We start from the raw sequence: 20,027 nt of genomic DNA on the forward strand, positions 1-20,027 counted from the left end.
AAATTCATTTAGAACAACCTCAAATGAGGTGTCAACTGCCCCTTGTCTGTGGTTTGTTCAGGGAGATGAATTTGTCTCCCTTAATTTGGTATGTGGATCTTCATAGTGCTTTTAGCCCTGCAGTTCTGATGGTGTGACCTACATGTATCTTCATCCATTAATAAAGGAAAAACATTTAAGTATTATCTATACAATGTAGCAGTGTGGTGGTATGATGAGATTTCCAAAAATAATATTTATTGCACTTCCTCCAGTTATTAAAAAAAATACCTGTTGATTGTTTAGAAAGTATAGAGAAGTATGAAGACACAACTAAGTCTAATGTTTTAATCATCAGCCATTGTATACCAAAGTGAATATTATTCCTTTCAATAGTCACTTGGGGATGGCTTATCTTCAGCTATCTCAAAACCTGTATGTAATTCCTAATAGGCATGTAATAATGCATTCTTCTGAATACCCCTGCAGAAGGAGAAGTCAGGTCTTTGACCGTGAGGATAGATCAATTTGTAAGAATGACTAATAGGCATTTGGGAGTCACAGAGGCAGCTTAATTTAAAAATTAAAAATTTACTGAACAAATGAGCTATCATTAGAATAGATTCTTATCTTCCTAAGGGAACTACTGTAGGAGCATTAACACTTATAAAGAAATACTCAGTTTTTCTAATATTATATTTTACATATATTTGTGTAATTAATATATGATATCTAAAGATATTTGTAGAATACTGGTTCATTACTTTCTTTTTTTAGGCCCAATACTACTAGCAACAGTAAATCACAATAACTCAGTGTTGAAAGAGAAGGCTTAGAAGATGAATACAGAGAAGGAATAAATTCTTTATCCTTACTGCATTGCACCAATTATTAGAGCTAACAGTCTACCAGGAAATGGAGTTGCATATAACATCCAGGAAGACCAAATTTCTCAACTGTGCTCTGTAGAATCATTGGGGCCCATGGCACTAAGAGCAAGACATTTCTCATAAAAGGGGTTCCATTGACCAAACAATTTTGCGATGCTTTAATATTTATACATTGAAGATTCTAAAATTCTAATGAATCCTACAGTTAAAAATATTTCTAATTTGAAATTTTGTTTAAACCTATTTTCCCCAAGCTTATTAGACCTTGACCTTTTTTTCACACAACACCTATAAAATCTATCATAGATTAGTACTCTAGACTTAGTTTGGGTCTCTAACTTCAAATATATTTTTCAATTTTTAGATTTTTTTATTAAAAAAACCTTATACTCCCCTTTAAAACAAAGACCTATACAGGTTCATCAGACATAATTTATTTTCTTAACTTTCTTTAAAAATTTTTAGTGTCAAGATTAGATTCTACAACAGCTATCATAAAGAATAGAGGCCTGTCCTTTATTCTCTGAACTAAGATGATGACTGGACCTTACAGAGACAGATTTTGGCCTAATATGCTTAAGAACTTTAAAAAAAATTAGAGGAATTAGCTACCTTGTAAAACAATGAGCCTCCCACCTTGAGAAATGTTGACAGACAGTCTCAGTAACCCTTTTCAAGAGTGGTGTAAAGGAAATCCTGTATGGGGGAGGGTGGGAGGGTCAGACTAATTATCTTACAACTCCCAGAGTTCATGATCCTCTGTACTTGAAGTCCCGAAAACAAAGGTGTTATGTAAATGAAAAGTGTTACTCCCAGAAGTAATTGGTTTTGCAATTTTATTCTTGGAAGGTGATACTTTCACATATGAGGATATTGAGAAAAATGTTCTGCAATATCTACATGATGGCTCCTCTGCCCGGGAAGATAGCATGGAGATCTCAGTGTCAGATGGCATCTCAGTGACAACTGTGGAAGTGAACGTGGAGGTGTTGGGGTCAGAGGGCCAGGGGCCGAGGCTGGCTGCTGGCGCCTCTCTGAGCATTGCGGTTGCTAGTAAGAGCACAGCCGAAATCACCAGGTCGCACCTTGCTTATGTTGTAAGTTCTTACTTACATTTGTCTTCTCCACGGCACCCCTGACTGCTGACTAGAAGGCAATGCCATGGCTGAATATTTGCAGCTTCAGGTATATGGCCATATAAGGAAGCCATTTCCTCAACTTCCCTATAGTTCTACTCTTTTTATTCTGTTTATTCTGGCTGCTCTCGATGTCTCAAGAGCAAACAAGCAAATGAGCAAAACTTTGATGAAAACACAATGAGTACGCTTAGCATTGGATGACTCTCAACAGGAAACAGTACCAACATCAGAAAAGCCCAGATCTCCATTTTTTAAAGGTCCACCTTTAATATTTCAAAGGGGAAATATTTAGATAAATATTATTTAGAGAAAGCATTTTTAGAAGAATCTGGTCAATGACTAATAGGTAGTGGTATTTCATGGCCTACTGAGAGAAGCCCACTTTTCACCAGCTTTTGTCTCAGGTCCAGCTCTAGACAGAGTCTTGGCACACTCCTTTGGCACTGCCTCTCTGCCAGACTTTCCAGGCAAGATTCCTGACTCACCCTCCATCCTGTGCCCCAAAAGAAGGGGTGTGTTTAGGTGACCAAGGGTAGATTCAGGGTCTCTAAGGCTTCTTTTTTTGCCCCCATCTGGCCTTAGCTTGATAAGCAATCCTGGTATTTTAACTCATCTTCTTTGATTCTACCTGGAGCTAAGGATATTGAGGATAATTAATATTTTTTTCAGTATGTGTGTTGTAGATGAACTCTACGTAAACATAATAATGAGTATTTTGACAAGTACCTTGAAAATAAGAATCACTATCTGAATCGTAATCAATACAAGTATTGAATTTTTTCTTTACTAATTTTACTAATAAAAATTCCAAATAATGATCTCACCTTTGTTTTTTAACACTATATAGTTTTAAGTAATCCTTTTCTGGGGTAAGGAGTCTGGCTATAAAATCTAGTCCTAAATAGTAGTGTGTAAGATAAAGCATTGGCCTGGGAACAATTGTTTCAATTGCTTTTGCAGAGATTTTCTTCACAAATTGTCTTTCCTTAAATTATGGGAAATTGTATTCCACCCCGATTCTTCTCATGGGTCTAGTATACTTTCAGAACAGCTTTGATTTTGTTTTTTTTTTTAATTGACAGGTGATTTTTACCATAGGTTATAGTCTTTTAAATCCTGTGAAACTCATGAATTCATAAAAATGTATGAATACAGATTTAAACAATAGATCACCAAGGCTTGAAAAATGTTTGACAGACCCAAATAGCACTCTAGGAACAGTTCCTGCCTGTTAACTGCATATTATAAGCTGCATATCAAACTGCAAGCCGGTTGGCAACAAGTATTTTCAAATATTGATTATGAATTTACCCACTAGAGCAGAAAGACTCCAAAAGAGCTATTGTAGCCTGCTTAAAGCATAGCATATTTTAAAGGCTTAGGTAAGTTATATACTAACTTTCTCTGAGGGTTGTAGAAGAATTTGTATCTAGTTTCATGGAGAAATTTCTTCCAGATCTGCATAGGTAGTGAGTTTGCAGTGAACAACCAGAAAGGTTGGAAAAGCCACCTGAAATGTTAGTCATAAATGGAACAGAATATAAAGGGATAGGAGTAGGTGAGCCTGTTCTTAAGTAGAGTATCATTAATTACAAGAGGGTGACACAACATTGGGAGAAACAAAAGGCAAAAATGGGATTCTATGTGATTTGCCTATTTATTTATTTAGGTATCATTGATATACAACCTTATGAAGGTTTCACATGAGCAACGTTGTGGTTACTACATTCATCCATATTATCAAGTCTCCCCACAGCCCACTGCAGTCACTGTCCATCAGCATAGTAAGATGCTACAGAGTCACTACTTGTCTTCACCATGTTATACTGCCTTCCCCATGACCCCACTACATTATGTGTGTTAATCATAATGCCTTTAAATCTCCTTCTCCCTCCTCCCACACACCCTCCCTACCCCCTTCTCTTTGATAACCGTTAGTCCCTTCTTAGAGTCTGTGAGTCTGCTGCTGTTTTGTTCCTTCAGTTTTCTTTTACTGTTATACTCCACAAATGGGGGAAATCATTTGGTACTTGTCTTTCTCCACCTGGCTTATTTATAAATAATTTGCTTTTTAAGGATAGTTTCCTGTACATAGTTTGTTATGCACTGCAAGTAAACAAGCAGGGAAGGTATGGGTTTTGTAGTTAGACTGGATGGGTTTGTAGTTAGACTGGATAAGCTACTACTTACTAGCATAGTAACACTTGGCAAGTTACTTAACTCTCTGTAGCTCAATGTTCTCATCTATAATATAGGGAGGATGATATAAGATTAATCTTAAAAAGCTAATAATATTTCTATGCACCAGCCAAAAAAACAACAATTACAAATATGGCACCATCTATAATAACATTACACAACATGTATCTAGGAATATATGTAACAGAAGATGTGTAACTTCTAGGGAAATTTGATGCTGTGACTGACTATAAAGAAAATTCTCAAGAATCTCTCGACAACATATTAGAAATAAAAGGAGAATTTACCAAGGGGCTAGATAGAAGATCAAATCAATGTCATTGCTGTACATAAGCAAAGCCAGTAAATGTAACTAAAAAGATGATACTACTTAACAATAGAATTGCAAAAATCACATCTGTTGGACTAAATCTAACAAAAACCCAGCAGAACTTCTATAGGGAAAATTGTAACACTTAATTGCAGACATTTTAAAAAGCAATAAATAAATGATGAGAGGTGCCATATTCCTGAATAGAAAGATTTAGTATAAAAAATATATCAACTCTCCTGAAAAGTGAACTTTCCATTCAAAAGCCCAGTGGACTTTTTATGGATCTTGATAAGCTGATTGTACAATATGAGGAAGAACAAAGGGCCAAAATTCTGGAAAAATAAAGAAAGAAGGAGGGCAGGGGCTACCCTTTCAGATATCAGGATTTATTATAAACATGCACCATTTAAAGCAGTGTAGCACAGGAATATACTGAATAGAAAGTCCAGAAACAGACCCTCACATGGGACTGCAATATAAAACAGATCACAGCAAGCCAGATCAGTGGAAACAGGAGGAACTATTTAAAACATGGGTCTGTTATTCACATGGGAAAAAAAAGAACTTGTATCACTACCTCACACCCTATACAGATATTAACCCCAGGCAAATCAAGTACTTAAAGCAGTTAAAAATTGTACAATTCTTTGTAGGATATAGGTGAATATTTTTATGATATTGGGAAAAGGGAGAACTTCTTAAACTAGAAATAAAAATTGCTTACTATAAAGAAAAGATTGATAAATTTGACATATCAAAATTAAATTTATGTTCCTGAGAATACATCATAATACAGAGAACAGTTTACAAATTAGAAAATGATATTTGCAGCACATAACCAAAAATATCAAAGAAAATGTAAAGAATGTCTTCAGATCAAGAAGTAAAAGATATTCCAGAAGAAAAATGAATAGGAAATATTAACATGAATTTTAGAAGAAGAACCCATAGAGCCAATAAATGTAAGAAGAGATACCTGTGTAGTCATCAGGGAAAGCAAATTAAGACTATATACCATTTTATACCAATGTAGTTGGCGTAAATTAAAATGTCTGAAAACATTGTACATTAGAGAGGTAGTGGATCTACAGGAGGTTCTTTGCTAATGGAAGTGTAAAGTAGAACAAATACTTTGGGAAAGAATTTGGCATTGTCTTGTGAGAATGAGTGTTCATATACCCTAACCACTCCATTCCTAGATTCCTGTCCAAGAGACATTCTCACGTGTACACCAAAGAATGTATGCACAAGAATCTTTGTAGCAAGCTATTTGTAAAAGCAAAAGTATTGGAACAAGCCAAATGCCCATCAATAGGATAACAAATAACTTGTATACTACTCTGCGGAATGGTAGAGAACACTCAAAACCGATGAGCTATAGCTGCATAAAACAATATTGATGGGTCTTAGCAGTCTACGATTGAGTAAGAAGAAAAATCCCACAAGAGGAAAGTCCGACTCCCTTTCCATAATTTAAAAAAAATGCTAAAAATACTTTGTAATAATTTGCCAAACTATCTCAAGAAATTCAAGGAAATGAGTAACAAAATCCAGGATGGCAATAAGCCCGAGGACAAATAAAGGAGGAACACAGAGGTAAATGTTATCAAGGTTCAAGTCTTTGTGTTGAATTGTAGGTCAGTAAATGTGTAAGCAATAAAAAGAAAATGAAAAAATAAGTCAATACAAAAAGAATAAGAAAGTCTTTGAGTAGGAAAATTATGTGACAACAAGCTCTATATTTTCATGAAGTTTTTGCACCCACACTATCTTGAATATCCCAAAATAGTAATTTTCTTCAAATTATGACAGCATTTTCAGGGAAAACAAAATCTAGCTGATTTCACACTTTTACAAACCCAGCAGTCTTTTGAGACTTGAAACATTATAATAAATATGCCTGACGTGAAATAAGCATTTCTTTGCCAAATTTGCCAGTGTGGAATTGAGAAACTATTTATTTTAATCAAGAGCCCGGAGATCTGTCCTTGTAGTTTGTCACCATCTTAGAAGACAATACCTTAGAATGCTCAGCTATCTTTTTAAAATTCTCTCTCACATGCTATTCACAATAATATTAGAAAATAGTCTTTTTGAAGCCTGCATATTATATTTGATAACCCATGTGGAAAGGTGGAGAAACTTTTAAAGTATAAATTTAAGGAAAATTATCTAAAGTTTTGTGGCTTTGGTGAGTTTGAGTGTCCTTCCTTGCTAAGTGTTGTGAGGGAATATGGGAAATTCTGTGGCCTTGCACTGAGGCTCTGAACTGCCAACTTAAAAAGGCCCCCGGGGATAGAAATGATATGTCCTCACCAGGGGTCTGTGCTCACATACCTGTTCACCTAACTGTATGATGTAGCCGTGGAAATTTGCATTTGCAAGTATACTTGGCTGTGCAGTACCATCACTGTGCTGCTGTTGTAGAGTGTAAAGTGCCCCCATGTTTACAGCCAACTGCTCTAACAGAAGAAAGACTCAGGGAAACCTTTCAAGAAGATGCTGCCTATCTCCTAGATATTTCCAAAAATATCCTTGAAGGAAAAGGAAATTGTCTGTTAATTATTGTCCATGTAGAAACACAGAGAGCCAATTGTATTTCTCAGTAAACAATGCCCAAGGAAAGGGAAATGGTCTTTGTTAGATTTGGACATCTTGAGGATTCAGCATCTATAACTGTGGTCCTGATAGAATAAGATCGATAAGATTTCCTAAATTCTTCTTGTAAACTAAAATTTTTATCATGTTAAGTATTACTTAAAGTGAGTCATTGGCAAAGCTAAATAACATCCCTTCTTTCTGTTTCACAGAATTTTCTGTATCACTGTATTATAATGGAATTTACCCTTTTCTCAAAAGCAAACCATCCTTTAAAAACTCTAGAAGAAGCCTACAAATGTGGTTATAGAAAGATGATTTATATCTCTGACCATCTTTTGTTCTTCACTAGAGGCTTATAATAAAAACAAAACCTTGTGTGGCTCTCTTAGTAACAATGCAGCATCTCTTTGTTTTATGCCCCACACGTAAAGTGCATCTCCCCACTTTTGAACTACTCTTGAAAAATAACATTATTGAAGAGGCATTCTAGGAGGAATAAATGCTAGGATTTAAATGCAGTTTGAAATATGTTGCTTTATCACAAAGGGAAACAGACTTCCAATTCACAGAGAAAGAAACACCCATGCTTTTTAATGACTGGAAGTATTTATTCCTGCTAAGGCACATTCATATCTTTATATTTGCCTGACTAGGATGATTCTTCATCTGACCCTGAGATCTGGATTCAGTTAAGTTCTCTGCCCATGTATGGTGTTCTCTTAAGAATCTCAGGACCTGAGGTGGAAGAACTCTCAGAGGTTTCCAATTTCACAATGGAAGACATCAACAACAAGAAAATTAGGTATGTAGCCAGTCTGTATTACTTAACAGAATTTTTTTAATGTACTAAAATATTTAAACAACTAATCAGTAGATCCCTTGAAAAATTTTACTGCTGTTGGCCCCATTATTAAATAAAGCTATAGTTATTTACTTGGCTTGTCAGTGTAGCTCATTCATTTGGTTCTTCTCTTGGCCTCTGTAGGTATTCAGCTGCTCTTGAAACTGATGGCCATGTGGTTGCTGATAGCTTCCGTTTCTCTGTCTCTGATACAGACCACAACCGTCTGGATGATCAGATGTTTACCATCATGATCACTCCTGTTGAGAATCCACCTCCAGTCATTGCTTTCGCTGACCTTATCACGGTAAACAATTCTCCAATCAATCAACAGTGAGGGCTATAGATAGCTGGAGTCTGTGGCACTGTAAATAAAGGATTTCTACTTCAAGTGGCTGCCAAGTTCTTTCCCCAAAGTGTCTAGGCAATAGTATCAAGATGTGTATGGTTTTCAATCATTAGTTTTTCAAAAAGTATGAAAATAATTATATCCACATTATTTAGTCAAATATTTATGTGCTTTTGCTATATGTAAATGTTAGGTATGTATAGTGTTTTATATACTATGCCAGATGTGTATTGTAATGGGAGTAATCTTAGAAACAGAATGTATCTTTGAGGAGTTTGCAATCCAATGCTTGTAGCAACTAAAACATGGGGATATGGACAGTGTCCCCAAGTCTCCTTAACTAAAGTTGACACTTATCATCATAATCAGTATCAACAGTTTCTTGGGATGTGGGGAAGGGAACCTGAGTTTAAGTTCTGATTCTATTACTTACTAGCTGTGTGACCTTGGACAAATTAGGGAATCTTTCTTAGCTCAATTTCCTCATCTCCAAAATATTAGTATTCTTGTTACATAGAGGATTGCTCTGATAATTAGTCAAATAGCATTTTAAAAATCTTAGTACAGTACTAGAACACACAGTAGAGAGTCCATAAGAGTTCACTTTCCTCATCCTGCTCTCTATATATACAATAATGCCAAAAACTCAGGAGTTTTTCTGGTTTTGTCAAACAAACTAAAAATTCAGAAAACTGAGGTGTTTCTAAACAGTTCTGATAATTAGTTCTAAACAGAACTGATCAGTTCTGATATTCCACCCATTTTCCCATTCCCACACCTTGGAGAAGCCATTTGTTTGGACTTTCTCCATTTCCGGAGTCAGGATGACCTTGTACTCTGTATCTTGTAGAATTTCCTACTTTAGTGAAGAGTTGTTCAGGGTGAAACAGTTTGGTTGGATCCAGCAGGCTAGCAAAAACACCAGGCTCTGGTTGCAGAGTTTGCATACAAAACAAGGCCCTCAAGGAAAAAGTTAGTTCAAGTAACTGCCTTTACTGCTACTGATTTACTTTCCTCCTTGACAATAAGATAGGCACTAGGTTTCAGGGGTGGTGAGCTCTTTCTTCCTGCACATCTATAAACACATACTGTAAGGGGATGAATACAACTTTTATTCTGGGTGGAGGACAGAGTTGCCCTCACAGTATATCCCAGGGAGGCCTGGATGGATCATTCCCTAGCTGCAGGTTCTTGAATGTTGATGTGGATGGAAGGCAGCCATCCTGTCCTGCTGCTGTGCCGAGGTGGGTGATTAGAATGGGCCAGAGCTCCTTTATAACCAGATCCATCATCGAAAGAAGCACAACTTTGAAGGGAGACATGGAAGTCATTGTGTCTGAGTGGAGCTCTAAGGGCGCTGAAAGATTGCCTGGCTGCCGCAGCGCGCACATCCCTCATCTCGGCGGTGGAGGACCTGCCTCCTCACAGAAGTAGAATTGGTGCTGGAAGGTCACCCCAGGCAGCACTTTTCAATTCAGTTCTTTTCTCAGCCGTTATGTGCAGTCGTCCAAGGACTCTCTCCATCTTCTCTTCCTTAGGTTGAAGAGGGAGGGAGAGCCCCACTCTCGTTTCACCATTTCTTTGCTGCTGATGAGCATGAGCACCTCCAGGGAGATGCCGTCATAAAACTAAGCGCTCTGCCCAAATACGGCTGCATTGAGAACACGGGAACAGGTACCAGCAGCAGCTTCGCTGTAGAGCTATTTGGGCTCTGGGAAAAAGGGAGGCTGGAGGGAGAAACTGTCTTCAGTTAAACCTAGACATGGAGAACTAAGAGGCATGGAACTGCTGCAGAGAAATGGAAGGAAGGTTTCATTCACTCAACAAAAATTCCTGGAGCATTTTCTGTGGGCCAGCCCCTTTTTAAGTGCTCAGGATATACCAGTAAACAACACAGGCAAGAAAACCCCTGCCTTCAGGGTGCCTTTGATCCTGGTGAGGGGAGATAGATAAGAAACCTAGTAAATGAGAAGATTATGTGTGATGTTAGAAGGAAAATCAGTGTTATGCAAAAAATAGAGCAGGGAGAGGCGCTTTGGAGTGCTAACAGTAAGGATGGAGGGGCTGGTGGACTGCTCTGAGGACTGAGTGTCAAGGAAATAAAAAGGGTGTCCTTTTATTGTGAGGCAGCTGCAGTTTAGCTGAACTGTAGCTCATGTCTCAGCTGCTTGTAAGGATATGACAGGAATTGCAATGTGTGCTTGTCTGTCAGTGACCCTCTGCTCGGCATCCCTCCCCCTCAACCATCTGCCCTGAACCCACTGCCCTTGGTGGTGGTTACCCTGAGAAGGAGAGGCGAGAAGGTGTGTCCCATCTGCAGGCCCCCTGAGACCGCAGTGACTGGCAGTTGAGACAGCTCATGGCAGGTCCCTGTGCTGCTGCTCTGTGCCAAGACTGCCAAGTGCCAGCACTGGGCTCTAATTGGCAGGCAGGCTGCAGCTCCCACAGGGCGGCCACTGACTGAAGGTGTCTGTGGCCAGCATGGTGCCTGGGATTTGAGCCTGGTTACTGGAAATTCATTTAGCAGTAGATGTGTTTGCCTATAGAAAATCTTGAGTCTTTTTCCCACTTGCCTTTCCGTGTGTGCACTTAGAATTTTTATTGCTGACTTAGGTTTATCTCAGCAAATGTTTATGCTGGAAACAGTGGATGTAAAAATGAATAAGACACAGCTCTTGCCTTGAGTAGGAGACAGATATGGAGGCTGATAAACCACAATAAATAAAACCACAACAAATAGAAAGGGAAAGGAGTAGAGCACCAGGAAAATCCATAGGACAAACAGTGACTTTGCCTGAGTAGGCAGGAAAAAAGTCTAAGGAAGTAACATTTGACTTGGAACTTGAAGGGATAGTGGGAGTCGCTGTGGGCAGAGGGAAGATGGCATTTCTTGCAGAGGGCAGAGCATTGGCAAAGGTGGGCAGTCATGCTTCCAGCCTTCCCATCTCTCCCAGTGGTTTCTTATTAAGCATTGCTAACAAATTTACGTTAATCTGGAATACATGTCAAGAGGTATTACACCGTTCTGGAAATAAAATTTCTGGCAAGCCTCAGCCTCTCTAAAAAGCTGTTCTCAAACCTTAATGTGCTTAAGACTCACCTGAAGCACTAGTGAAAACACAGTTGCTTGGGCTGTTACCCCAGAGGCCCTATTTGAGGAGGTTGGTGAGGCCTCTGCACTGACATTTCTCACCGGCTCATAGGCTATGCTGTCACTGCTGGCCCAAGGGCCACACTTGGAGACCGCCGATCTACATTAGTATGAACATGGAAGTAAGGAAAAGATGTGCAGGGAGGCAAAGAATTGTCCAAAAACACATCATTTAAGGACCCCACCCTTTAGGTTTTCATTGCCGATTCTGTTCTATGTATATGAAACAAGCTGCCTAGTTTCAGAATCCAGCAGATCAGAATGACTTTTTAAAAACATTACCAGCAAGAGGGGAAGAAACAGAATAATTATATTGTTAGGTATAAAGTCCAAAAGCATGGAACCTACATTCATTTAGTACCAGCACAAACAGGACGGGACCCACCTTGATTACCTCTAGAGCGTCACTGTTCCAACACAATTCAGTAAGAGATGTTCATAACGATAGCCTGCGTGCCTCAGGAACTATTTAATTCACATAGTAGTCTGTTTAAGAAGGCAGGGAAGCACATTATTAAGAATGCTTTATATGAAAAAATAGAAGGTACAGTTTTAAAAATTGGAAGGATTGGTGCTTAAAGCTTCAGTGACAGATTTACTTGTTGAATTCACTTGTTGAATAACAGAAAATAAGTCATTATTCTATTTGAGTCTATTTTTAGGCATCATTTACCTTACTTGGGCTATTTTTGACCAAATGTAGAAGCCATACTTCTCAGGTTTATAGTGATCAATGAAAAGAAAAAACATAAATTTGAAGGAATTGTAGCAGTTCCTTCTGGAAACCCTGAATTGTATGTCCTAGAGATTATCAAGTTACTGACCACTTAGACCCCTATGTGTTTCTGGTAGCAAGAGGAATCAAATCTAATGGGTAAAATTTACATTATTGAAGAAAAAAAAAATGTTTGTCTTGAGTTCTCATTTCAAACAAATAATAAATAAAACTTTTTCATTTCAAGTCTTTCTTTTGGGAAGTAAACAAAAATGACACTGTCTACAATTCAGGAAGTCAGTGGCTTTTTAATTTCTGACCTGATCTTTCAAAGGACAATGGAAGAGGGAAAGATAAAGCCTTGCTGCTTTCAGATCTTCGATCTGCACTTTTCTTTGTTGATAAGTAGCCACAGATGTTTGAAGACACGGGGTTTTCTTTTTTCTCCTCTTTTTAGAAGACAGTGTAGTAACAATTTAAGATAAATCAATTAGAGAGACTCACACCAAGTAAGAGACACGTCTTCTATCACTTAGACAGTGCTTACTCTTCCCTTTGGTCTTTTACAGTATTTGGCATTGGGATGAAAGAAGACTTAACCAAAGCCAGCACTTTCTGTGGAGCTCTGAGTGCTAATTGAGCATGTCAGTAGCTGAGTGCACCTGAGGTCTGGGTGGTTCCTGAGCTTCACAGTAGCTCTGGTGTACCATCCCAGGAGCTGAGCTCTGACCCGTGCAGATGTTTCCTTAAATAATTGAGAAGTCAAATGGAGACATGAGTAAGGAGACTGCTGTTATGTCATTACTTGCCCCATGACTTATGAAATATTTCTAACAAAACACTCACTGATTCTGTGCTATATAATAATGTTCTAAGTGCTTTTATGCACATTATCTCATTTGATTCCCCATGGAAATGTCAGGGCAGGTATATCCCCTTATAGATGAGAAATGATGAGGAACCTGGGATCGACCCCAAGTCTTCCAGTTCCTGGTCTTGTGCACTTTGCATTCTCCAGTCCTTATCCTCTAACTTAACATCATCTTTTATGGAACACTCTCATGTTTTCTAGTTCTGCTCAGTAAGCAGGAATTGATGGATCGAGGTAAAAGTTCTCTCTTGATGTCGATTCAGGTGATCGTTTTGGCCCTGGAACTACCAGTGACCTGGAGGCATCGTTTTCTATTCAAGATGTCCTGGAAAACTACATTTACTACTTTCAGAGTGTTCATGAAAGCATTGAGCCAACCCATGATATTTTTAGTTTTTATATAAGTGATGGAAACAGTCATTCAGAAATCCACAGCGTCAACATCAACATTGAGGTAAAGACTGTGAAGCTGGGAGAGCTGGGCCTTTGACCACAGTAGCCCACCATTAGATAGGTTTTATATGAACTCAAAGGCAAAGATGGCATTTGACCTTCAATTTGAAAGGTCAATTAAAAAATTTAACCCTGACGTTTAGGAAACTTGTAGAATTAAGGCTGGTATTTGGGGATGTTCTGACTTAGAAATCGGAATTTTCATTCAGGATAAAATGTCTTTGTTCTGCGTGAAAAGATTTTGTGATGGTCAGACAGAAACTTTACCAGTCTCGTATTTAAAGGAAAACTAACATATGCCTGTTTGCCCCTGAAGTTATTATATATGGTTCTATGTGCATACTTGCCTTTTTTAATGTTTTTAATGCATTTATTCATTAAATTGTGACATCAAAGAAATGTGTTCCTCCATTTGTTATTTATTCCCATTTGAGCAACCACAAAGGCTTGCTCTACCACCCCAGGAACAAAGAGAGAGAGAAGATAAAACTCAGAATGGAATATCCTCTGCCTTGGGTACCCTCAGCACCCTACAGGGACAATGGTGGAGGGGGGCGGGGTGAGGGTAGGAAGACAGCTTTAGAAACCCACACTTACAAATATGGTATCCTCCTACAGACACTGTGATATGCTGAGGGTTTTCTAAGACAGTTCTGATTTCAAATAATGTGTACTTTTTTCCCCAAAATACATTTATACTCATCTAACCCCATGTGCATATTTTTGGTTTGGAAAATACCATTATTGCACCTATAGAAAATAGCTGAGAAGATTTCTGCAGCTTGTCCCTCAGTTTTTTTTCAAGAGGACATTTTGTTTGTGTGACTTACTCTCCTTTGAAACTAACCAGTTGATTAGGAATTAAAGATGGTGACAGATTAAATGCTGTTTTAAATAGTGAAATCTGATGTAACAATGCTACTTTCTTTCCATAATGTGCATTTTTGTCCTTCTTAAACCAATGTATCTGCAAGACCTCATAATTTATGTTTTAATCAGAGGAAGAATGACGAGCCTCCCAGGATGACCTTGCGGCCCCTTGGTGTGCAGCTAGGCTCAGGAGTGGTGATAAGCAATTCTTCTTTGACCCTGCAAGACCTGGACACTCCAGATAATGAGCTGACTTTTGTATTGACAAAAAAGCCTGACCACGGTAGGACACAAATGCTATGGAAATCTTAATTGAGGTGCCTGATGGATTATTAGAATAAACACATAGATTTCAGTTGGTTATTCCTCTGCCTTGCCTATATAGTTTATTCTTTGCATCAAAGTATAATAAAATTCATGGCGAGCTACTATTCTTTGGGGTCATAGTAGACACCAGTTACTCTAAAAGCCTGAATCGTAGGTGACTGGTGTCTCCAACATTCAATTCCACCTGTTTTCTTGCTTTCCTAGGTAACCTCAGGGAAGACAGTTTTCAGGGGCTCTGTATTCTCTTCTCAGAGTAGGCATCATTGCTTGATAATCCTGAGCCTGAGCCATCTCATGCAAGGAACAGTGTGGCAGCCTTCTTATTAATTGCAAAAAGGTGTTTTCACTTCAGCTTAGAGGGCAAGGTAGATGTCTTTATGAGCTTGTTCCTTTTGCAAAGAAAGCATTTTTCTTCATTTAGCCAGAGGTAAGAACCATCATGGGAATCTTCTACCTGCTTCGTTTCTAAGTGCCATCCCCCTGGTATTAGCTAAAGCTCTGGAACTTTCATTTCCCAAGCAGTGTCTTAGCCCATCATAACGCCCATTGGTCTTTCAAAGATGGAGTCATTGCTGTCAATGGAGGGCTCATAGCAGAGGCTGCTGGTCCTCTCAGTTTAGCTTTCCTTCCTTTACTTTCACTTTGTTTAATGAAGCACTTTATTGTGGTACATGTGACCCTTGAAAACAGAAAAATATGCCTCAACCCAAAGATGCTTAGTGTCTTTCTGAATTTTTTCCTATCTCCCATCCCAGATGCCCTAAGAGAAAGGCAGTGAGAGAAAAGTGCTCTTTTCACTTTGCAGAAGGGAAAAATAAGGTTTTGATAATGAAGTGAGTTTGAATTCATAGAGGGAGAGTTGATTTTTAAGCCACTGTGCTATTACATCCATCTGTGTCTCTTTAAGAGATTTTTAACCAGGAAAAATAGGATTTTATCTTCTTTATTTATAGATGAAGCCACAGGGCAGCACCCTATGCTTATACATGAAATGCTAAGTTGCTGGTCATTTATGTGTATGTGTCACTGAGAATCTCTGAGGTACTTGACGTTCCACCCAGGCTCATACCAGATAAAAAATCTGACAGTGTTTTGGTGCCATTTATGTTCTACCTTGTTTCTTTGTTTTTCTTTACTTCCTTCCTCAGGTCATCTGCTCAGGAGGCAAACTGCTTCTGAGCCTCTGGAGAATGGGAGGGTTTTAGCTCAGGGCTCCTCCTTCACCTACCAGGAGGTCCTGGCCGGGCTGGTTGGGTACATGCCAGGTGGTCCAGGTGTGGCAATGGATGAGTTCCGGTTCTCCCTGTCCGATGGCCTCCACACAGACACAGGCAGGATGGAGATACACATACAGCTGCCTACAAGTGATGCCCCCCACTTGGCTGTAAACCAAGGCCTACGGCTCTCAACAGGTACCACAGGATGGAAGAGAGTGGCATGGTTCTTCTGTCCTTCTTTCTTCTTTCTTGGTGTGCAGAACTTCCTTCTAAGTTAGCTCTGTGGGAGGATTTTGAACTAGGTGTTCAGAAATTAGGAAGGTTAGAACTAGGGAGAACTGTTGCTTTAGGTCACTAAGTTTTGAGTAGCAAATGAGAGTCTTTGAGTTCTTTGGACCAGATGCGTCTGTCAGTGAATTTGAGAAAAGATTAAGCAGAGTTTATAGTATTTCCAGGGTCCTTAAAAATCTTAATTTATCCAGCTACTAATAGTCCCAGGTTTCTTGGAGCATTGCCACTGTGCAACCAGCCCCATGGAAACAAATGACAAATGTAATCTAGCAGGATTTTCAAGATGCTTATTTTTAAAAATAAGCTAGAGAGGGCATGGAGGGACAATTGGGAAGCCATCATGCGCTAAAAAAGATTGTGCAAATAGTTAAAAATAATTATATACGGTATTCTAAGGTTCAGCATTCACAATTTTGTCTATGTATAAGCAACCCTGAAGGACCTATGACAAGTGTCACTCTTAGGGTCAGTTTGCAGTGGCAAGTTACTGAATTAGGGAGTGTAACTTTTGCCCACAGACCATCTACATCCCACTGGGGTTCTGTTTCCTTGTCTATTCTTAGTTTCACATGTATTTTGTAGTGAAAAATATATGGCATAATGATATTTGAAAATCGGAGATTCCAAGAAGTCTCAAGTATTAGGTCTGGGATTTAACTTTATTTACAAGATAATTGGTTAGCTTGTTATGATTCATGGATGCTGGTAGAAGACAATGAGATTCCTTGTTCAGAGACAAATGACTGTTACAGCACAGCAGGCAGCATCACCATCAAGTCTGTATCAGCTCCCTCTGCCCTCATATCTGCCCCATGCAGGTGGCCCAGGTGGATGCCTTCCCATGCAGTGGGATGAGTTACCGAAGGGGGACACTGAGCTTTGGGAGCCCTCCATGTTTTAGTAAGCAATAAGCAAGCCTGATCCCTGTCCCAGAGGGAGATATCACCTCATCCCTCAAGACTGCTTGCTAAGAATGGCCTTGGGGGAGTGGAGTGGCCAGGGGGCCTTGTGCTGTTGGCATTGCCCAGCAAGAACAGGCAGGGATGCACAGGCCCATCGTGGACTGCTTCTCCAAACACCAGGGTGTATTACACATAAATGGCTAGCATCTGCTTTGCCAGAACTTACTATTTTTAATATAAGACACTGATTTTTAACTATTGGGTCTGAGATGGCAACAAAGATGTTTGTGAGTCTATGTAAAGCTCTTTCTTATGATTAGGGGATCCTCAAGACAGTAAATTAATTAGGTCCAAGCAGTTCTCATCATAGATCTAGGAGTTATTTACATCACAGGAGTTATTACATAGATCTAGGTACAAAAGAACAGATCAGAAGAGAAAAGGACTCAGATCTAATGTCAAGGAGTGATTAGCAAATTGGGAAGTAGGGCCTATTTCACTTAGGGAAATTAAAATTTATTCAGCTGGAAAGTGAGAAGGGCAAGCACCTGGTACTTACATAGACCTAGGCAGTGGGCAATAATTTAGTCCCCAGTCTCCCAAAATCATTTGACATCCTATTCAAAGGCAATGATGGGGAATGACCTACTCTCTCTCATGCTCTTGCAGGGTCTGTGGCACGCATCACAGAACAGCACTTGAAAGTGACAGACATTGACTCAGATGAGCATCAGGTGATATACATCGTGAAGGAAGATCCCAGCTCAGGGCACCTGCAGATGGTAAAGCCTGACAGCGTAGAGCAAATCTCCGTTAAAGGCCCCATCCGAAGTTTCACCCAGATGGACATTGGCCAAGGTCAGCCAGTTCTCTTCTGCCTACCCAGACTTCCATGGACTCCACCCACAGTAGTAAAATGGGAGTTAAATACCTGGTAGCCTATGGTAGTAAACTGTGCTCTCTTTGTTTTGAGTAAGAGCTGAATCATAGCTTCATTTATTCTTTCTTGCCTCTTCAATTTTTTGTTTTTAAAAATCTACCCTTCTTGGCTAACATGTGTCCATGCTTTGCCATAGCATTGATGGAATTTGGGACTGTTATGGAGGAGAAAAATCATTTTGATTCGCTATGATGCTAAAAAGTGTGTGTGAGAGAGAGAAAGGAAAGAAAAGTGAATTGGGATAGATTAAGGTGAAAATTATGCCCGCCTAAGGTGAACAATTTATATCTCTTTTCCACCTCCCCAAAGAGCACAAGTTAATGAACTAAGCGAAATGGAAGGGCATAAATCGGAACAGCCTGGGGGAGGTCACATACCTCATCCCTCCTCCAGAAAATGCTGGTGTAATGCAAAGGCATAAATGTTAAATGCTACATAGTTACTGTACAGAGCTTTTAGGGACAAAACAAAGGGGAACAAAAGATTACATATTAGGGGGAAAAGTAATCGAAAGGCATGTGATGATGTGCAATTCTATTTCCCATGGAAATATGCCCCGAAGGAGCAGGAATAAAGGTCCTGTTCCTGCACTGAGACCTAAAACCCATGCAGCCTGGTCCCCATCGGATCTGCCTGTGCTTTCGTGAAGGGGGCGCCATGGGCAAAGAGGCAGTATTTCCTTAGTTACTCCTTGCCTCAGGGTCTCTTTTTAAAAATGAGACCAGGCTCCTCTTCCCAGATACTTGGTTAGACTTATATTGCTGAGTACACATAAGTGATGCTGTGGGTTAACAAAAGTGTAATACACTGCACTCTTCCCTTTGGATCCTTTTGACTTCTAGGTCAAGTTTATTTATTTTGTTTATATATTTGTTAGTTGTTTATCTCCTATGTTCTTCCAAAAATAATTTAAGGCAGTTTGGGGAATGGGGGTGATGAGCTCCAGGAGACCCTGGGCTGCAGCTCTGTGTCCTCATGCCCTGTGACGCGGATAGGTAACAGGGCCACACAACGATATGGGAGGGTCGGGGCACACCTTCCATGTGGGCAGCTCTGCTGATCTGGTTGTTCATGAGACTTCCTTAGAGTCTTTCCCGAAAGCTGATTCTCAACCGTAAACAATGCTGCTTGGGGTGATTTTATTTTGAGTGCATCTTTGATTATGAGAAAGTAGATAGTGGGAGCAGAAAGGGAGGAAATGAAAACTTTAGATTAAAATGTTAAAAGCAATGTCAAAATGAGAAAGGCAGTGGTTGGTTCATTAGTGTGAATACCAGTTGCATTCCCACCTGACACTTCAGAAGTGAGGACAGAAAGCACTAATGGAAAATCTTGATGTTCTTGTCCCATTTATAGGCCGTGTAGAATACAGCCATGGAAAAGGAGAATCCGGTGGGAGCTTTGCTTTTAAATTTGATGTGGTTGATGAAGAAGGAAACAAATTGACTGGCCAGTCATTTTCCATCATTGTTTTAGGTAAGAGGGCATTAGGTTCCTAAAAATCCCCTAACAGTTCTGAGGTTAGACAGTCTACACTGCACTCCCCTTCAGGCTTGAGCCTTTGCTTTAACCCAGACAGTGGGGAAATCTGGAATCAGACCCCTCTGTTGTGTAAAGCTCCTTGGTGCATTCTTCGAGGGACAGGTCTAAGGGCTATTTGATCTTACCCCTGGGTGCCAGGCCCAGAATTGAAGAAAGGAATCTGAAAAAAATCCCTTTTCAAATCACTATTTCTGATATTTTCAGAAGACAAATCCCCACCAGTCATCATCACCAATAATGGGCTGATCTTGGATGAGAACTCAGTGAAGAAAATCACGACTCTGCAGCTCTCTGCCACTGACCAGGAGGGTGAGCCTGCAGAACTGATCTATAGAATCACTGGACAGCCCCAGTTGGGCCACCTGGAGCATGCAGCATCACCAGGTAAGCCTGTCGGCTCTTGTTTCATCAAACCAAAGGACGGGCTTTAGTAAGAT

The 20,027-nt window shown here is 39.5% G+C and overlaps 1 protein-coding gene across 2 annotated transcripts in view; it reads left to right on the top strand.

Moving 5' to 3' along the window:
- Window positions 1-20,027, top strand: part of FRAS1 (Fraser extracellular matrix complex subunit 1) — a 441,866-nt gene that overhangs the window by 348,132 nt on the left and 73,707 nt on the right. For both annotated transcript variants that reach the window (XM_057502364.1, XM_036906452.2), the window contains 10 exons: window positions 1,719-1,966; window positions 7,775-7,923; window positions 8,107-8,269; window positions 9,850-9,985; window positions 13,312-13,502; window positions 14,501-14,654; window positions 15,847-16,110; window positions 17,778-17,966; window positions 19,405-19,524; window positions 19,795-19,974. In XM_057502364.1, coding sequence (XP_057358347.1) covers window positions 1,719-1,966; window positions 7,775-7,923; window positions 8,107-8,269; window positions 9,850-9,985; window positions 13,312-13,502; window positions 14,501-14,654; window positions 15,847-16,110; window positions 17,778-17,966; window positions 19,405-19,524; window positions 19,795-19,974 — 1,794 coding nt within the window. The remainder of the gene's footprint in view (window positions 1-1,718; window positions 1,967-7,774; window positions 7,924-8,106; window positions 8,270-9,849; window positions 9,986-13,311; window positions 13,503-14,500; window positions 14,655-15,846; window positions 16,111-17,777; window positions 17,967-19,404; window positions 19,525-19,794; window positions 19,975-20,027) is intronic.

This window comes from Manis pentadactyla, chromosome 5 (assembly GCF_030020395.1).
Source record: "Manis pentadactyla isolate mManPen7 chromosome 5, mManPen7.hap1, whole genome shotgun sequence".
NCBI classification, from domain to species: Eukaryota; Metazoa; Chordata; class Mammalia; order Pholidota; family Manidae; genus Manis; species Manis pentadactyla.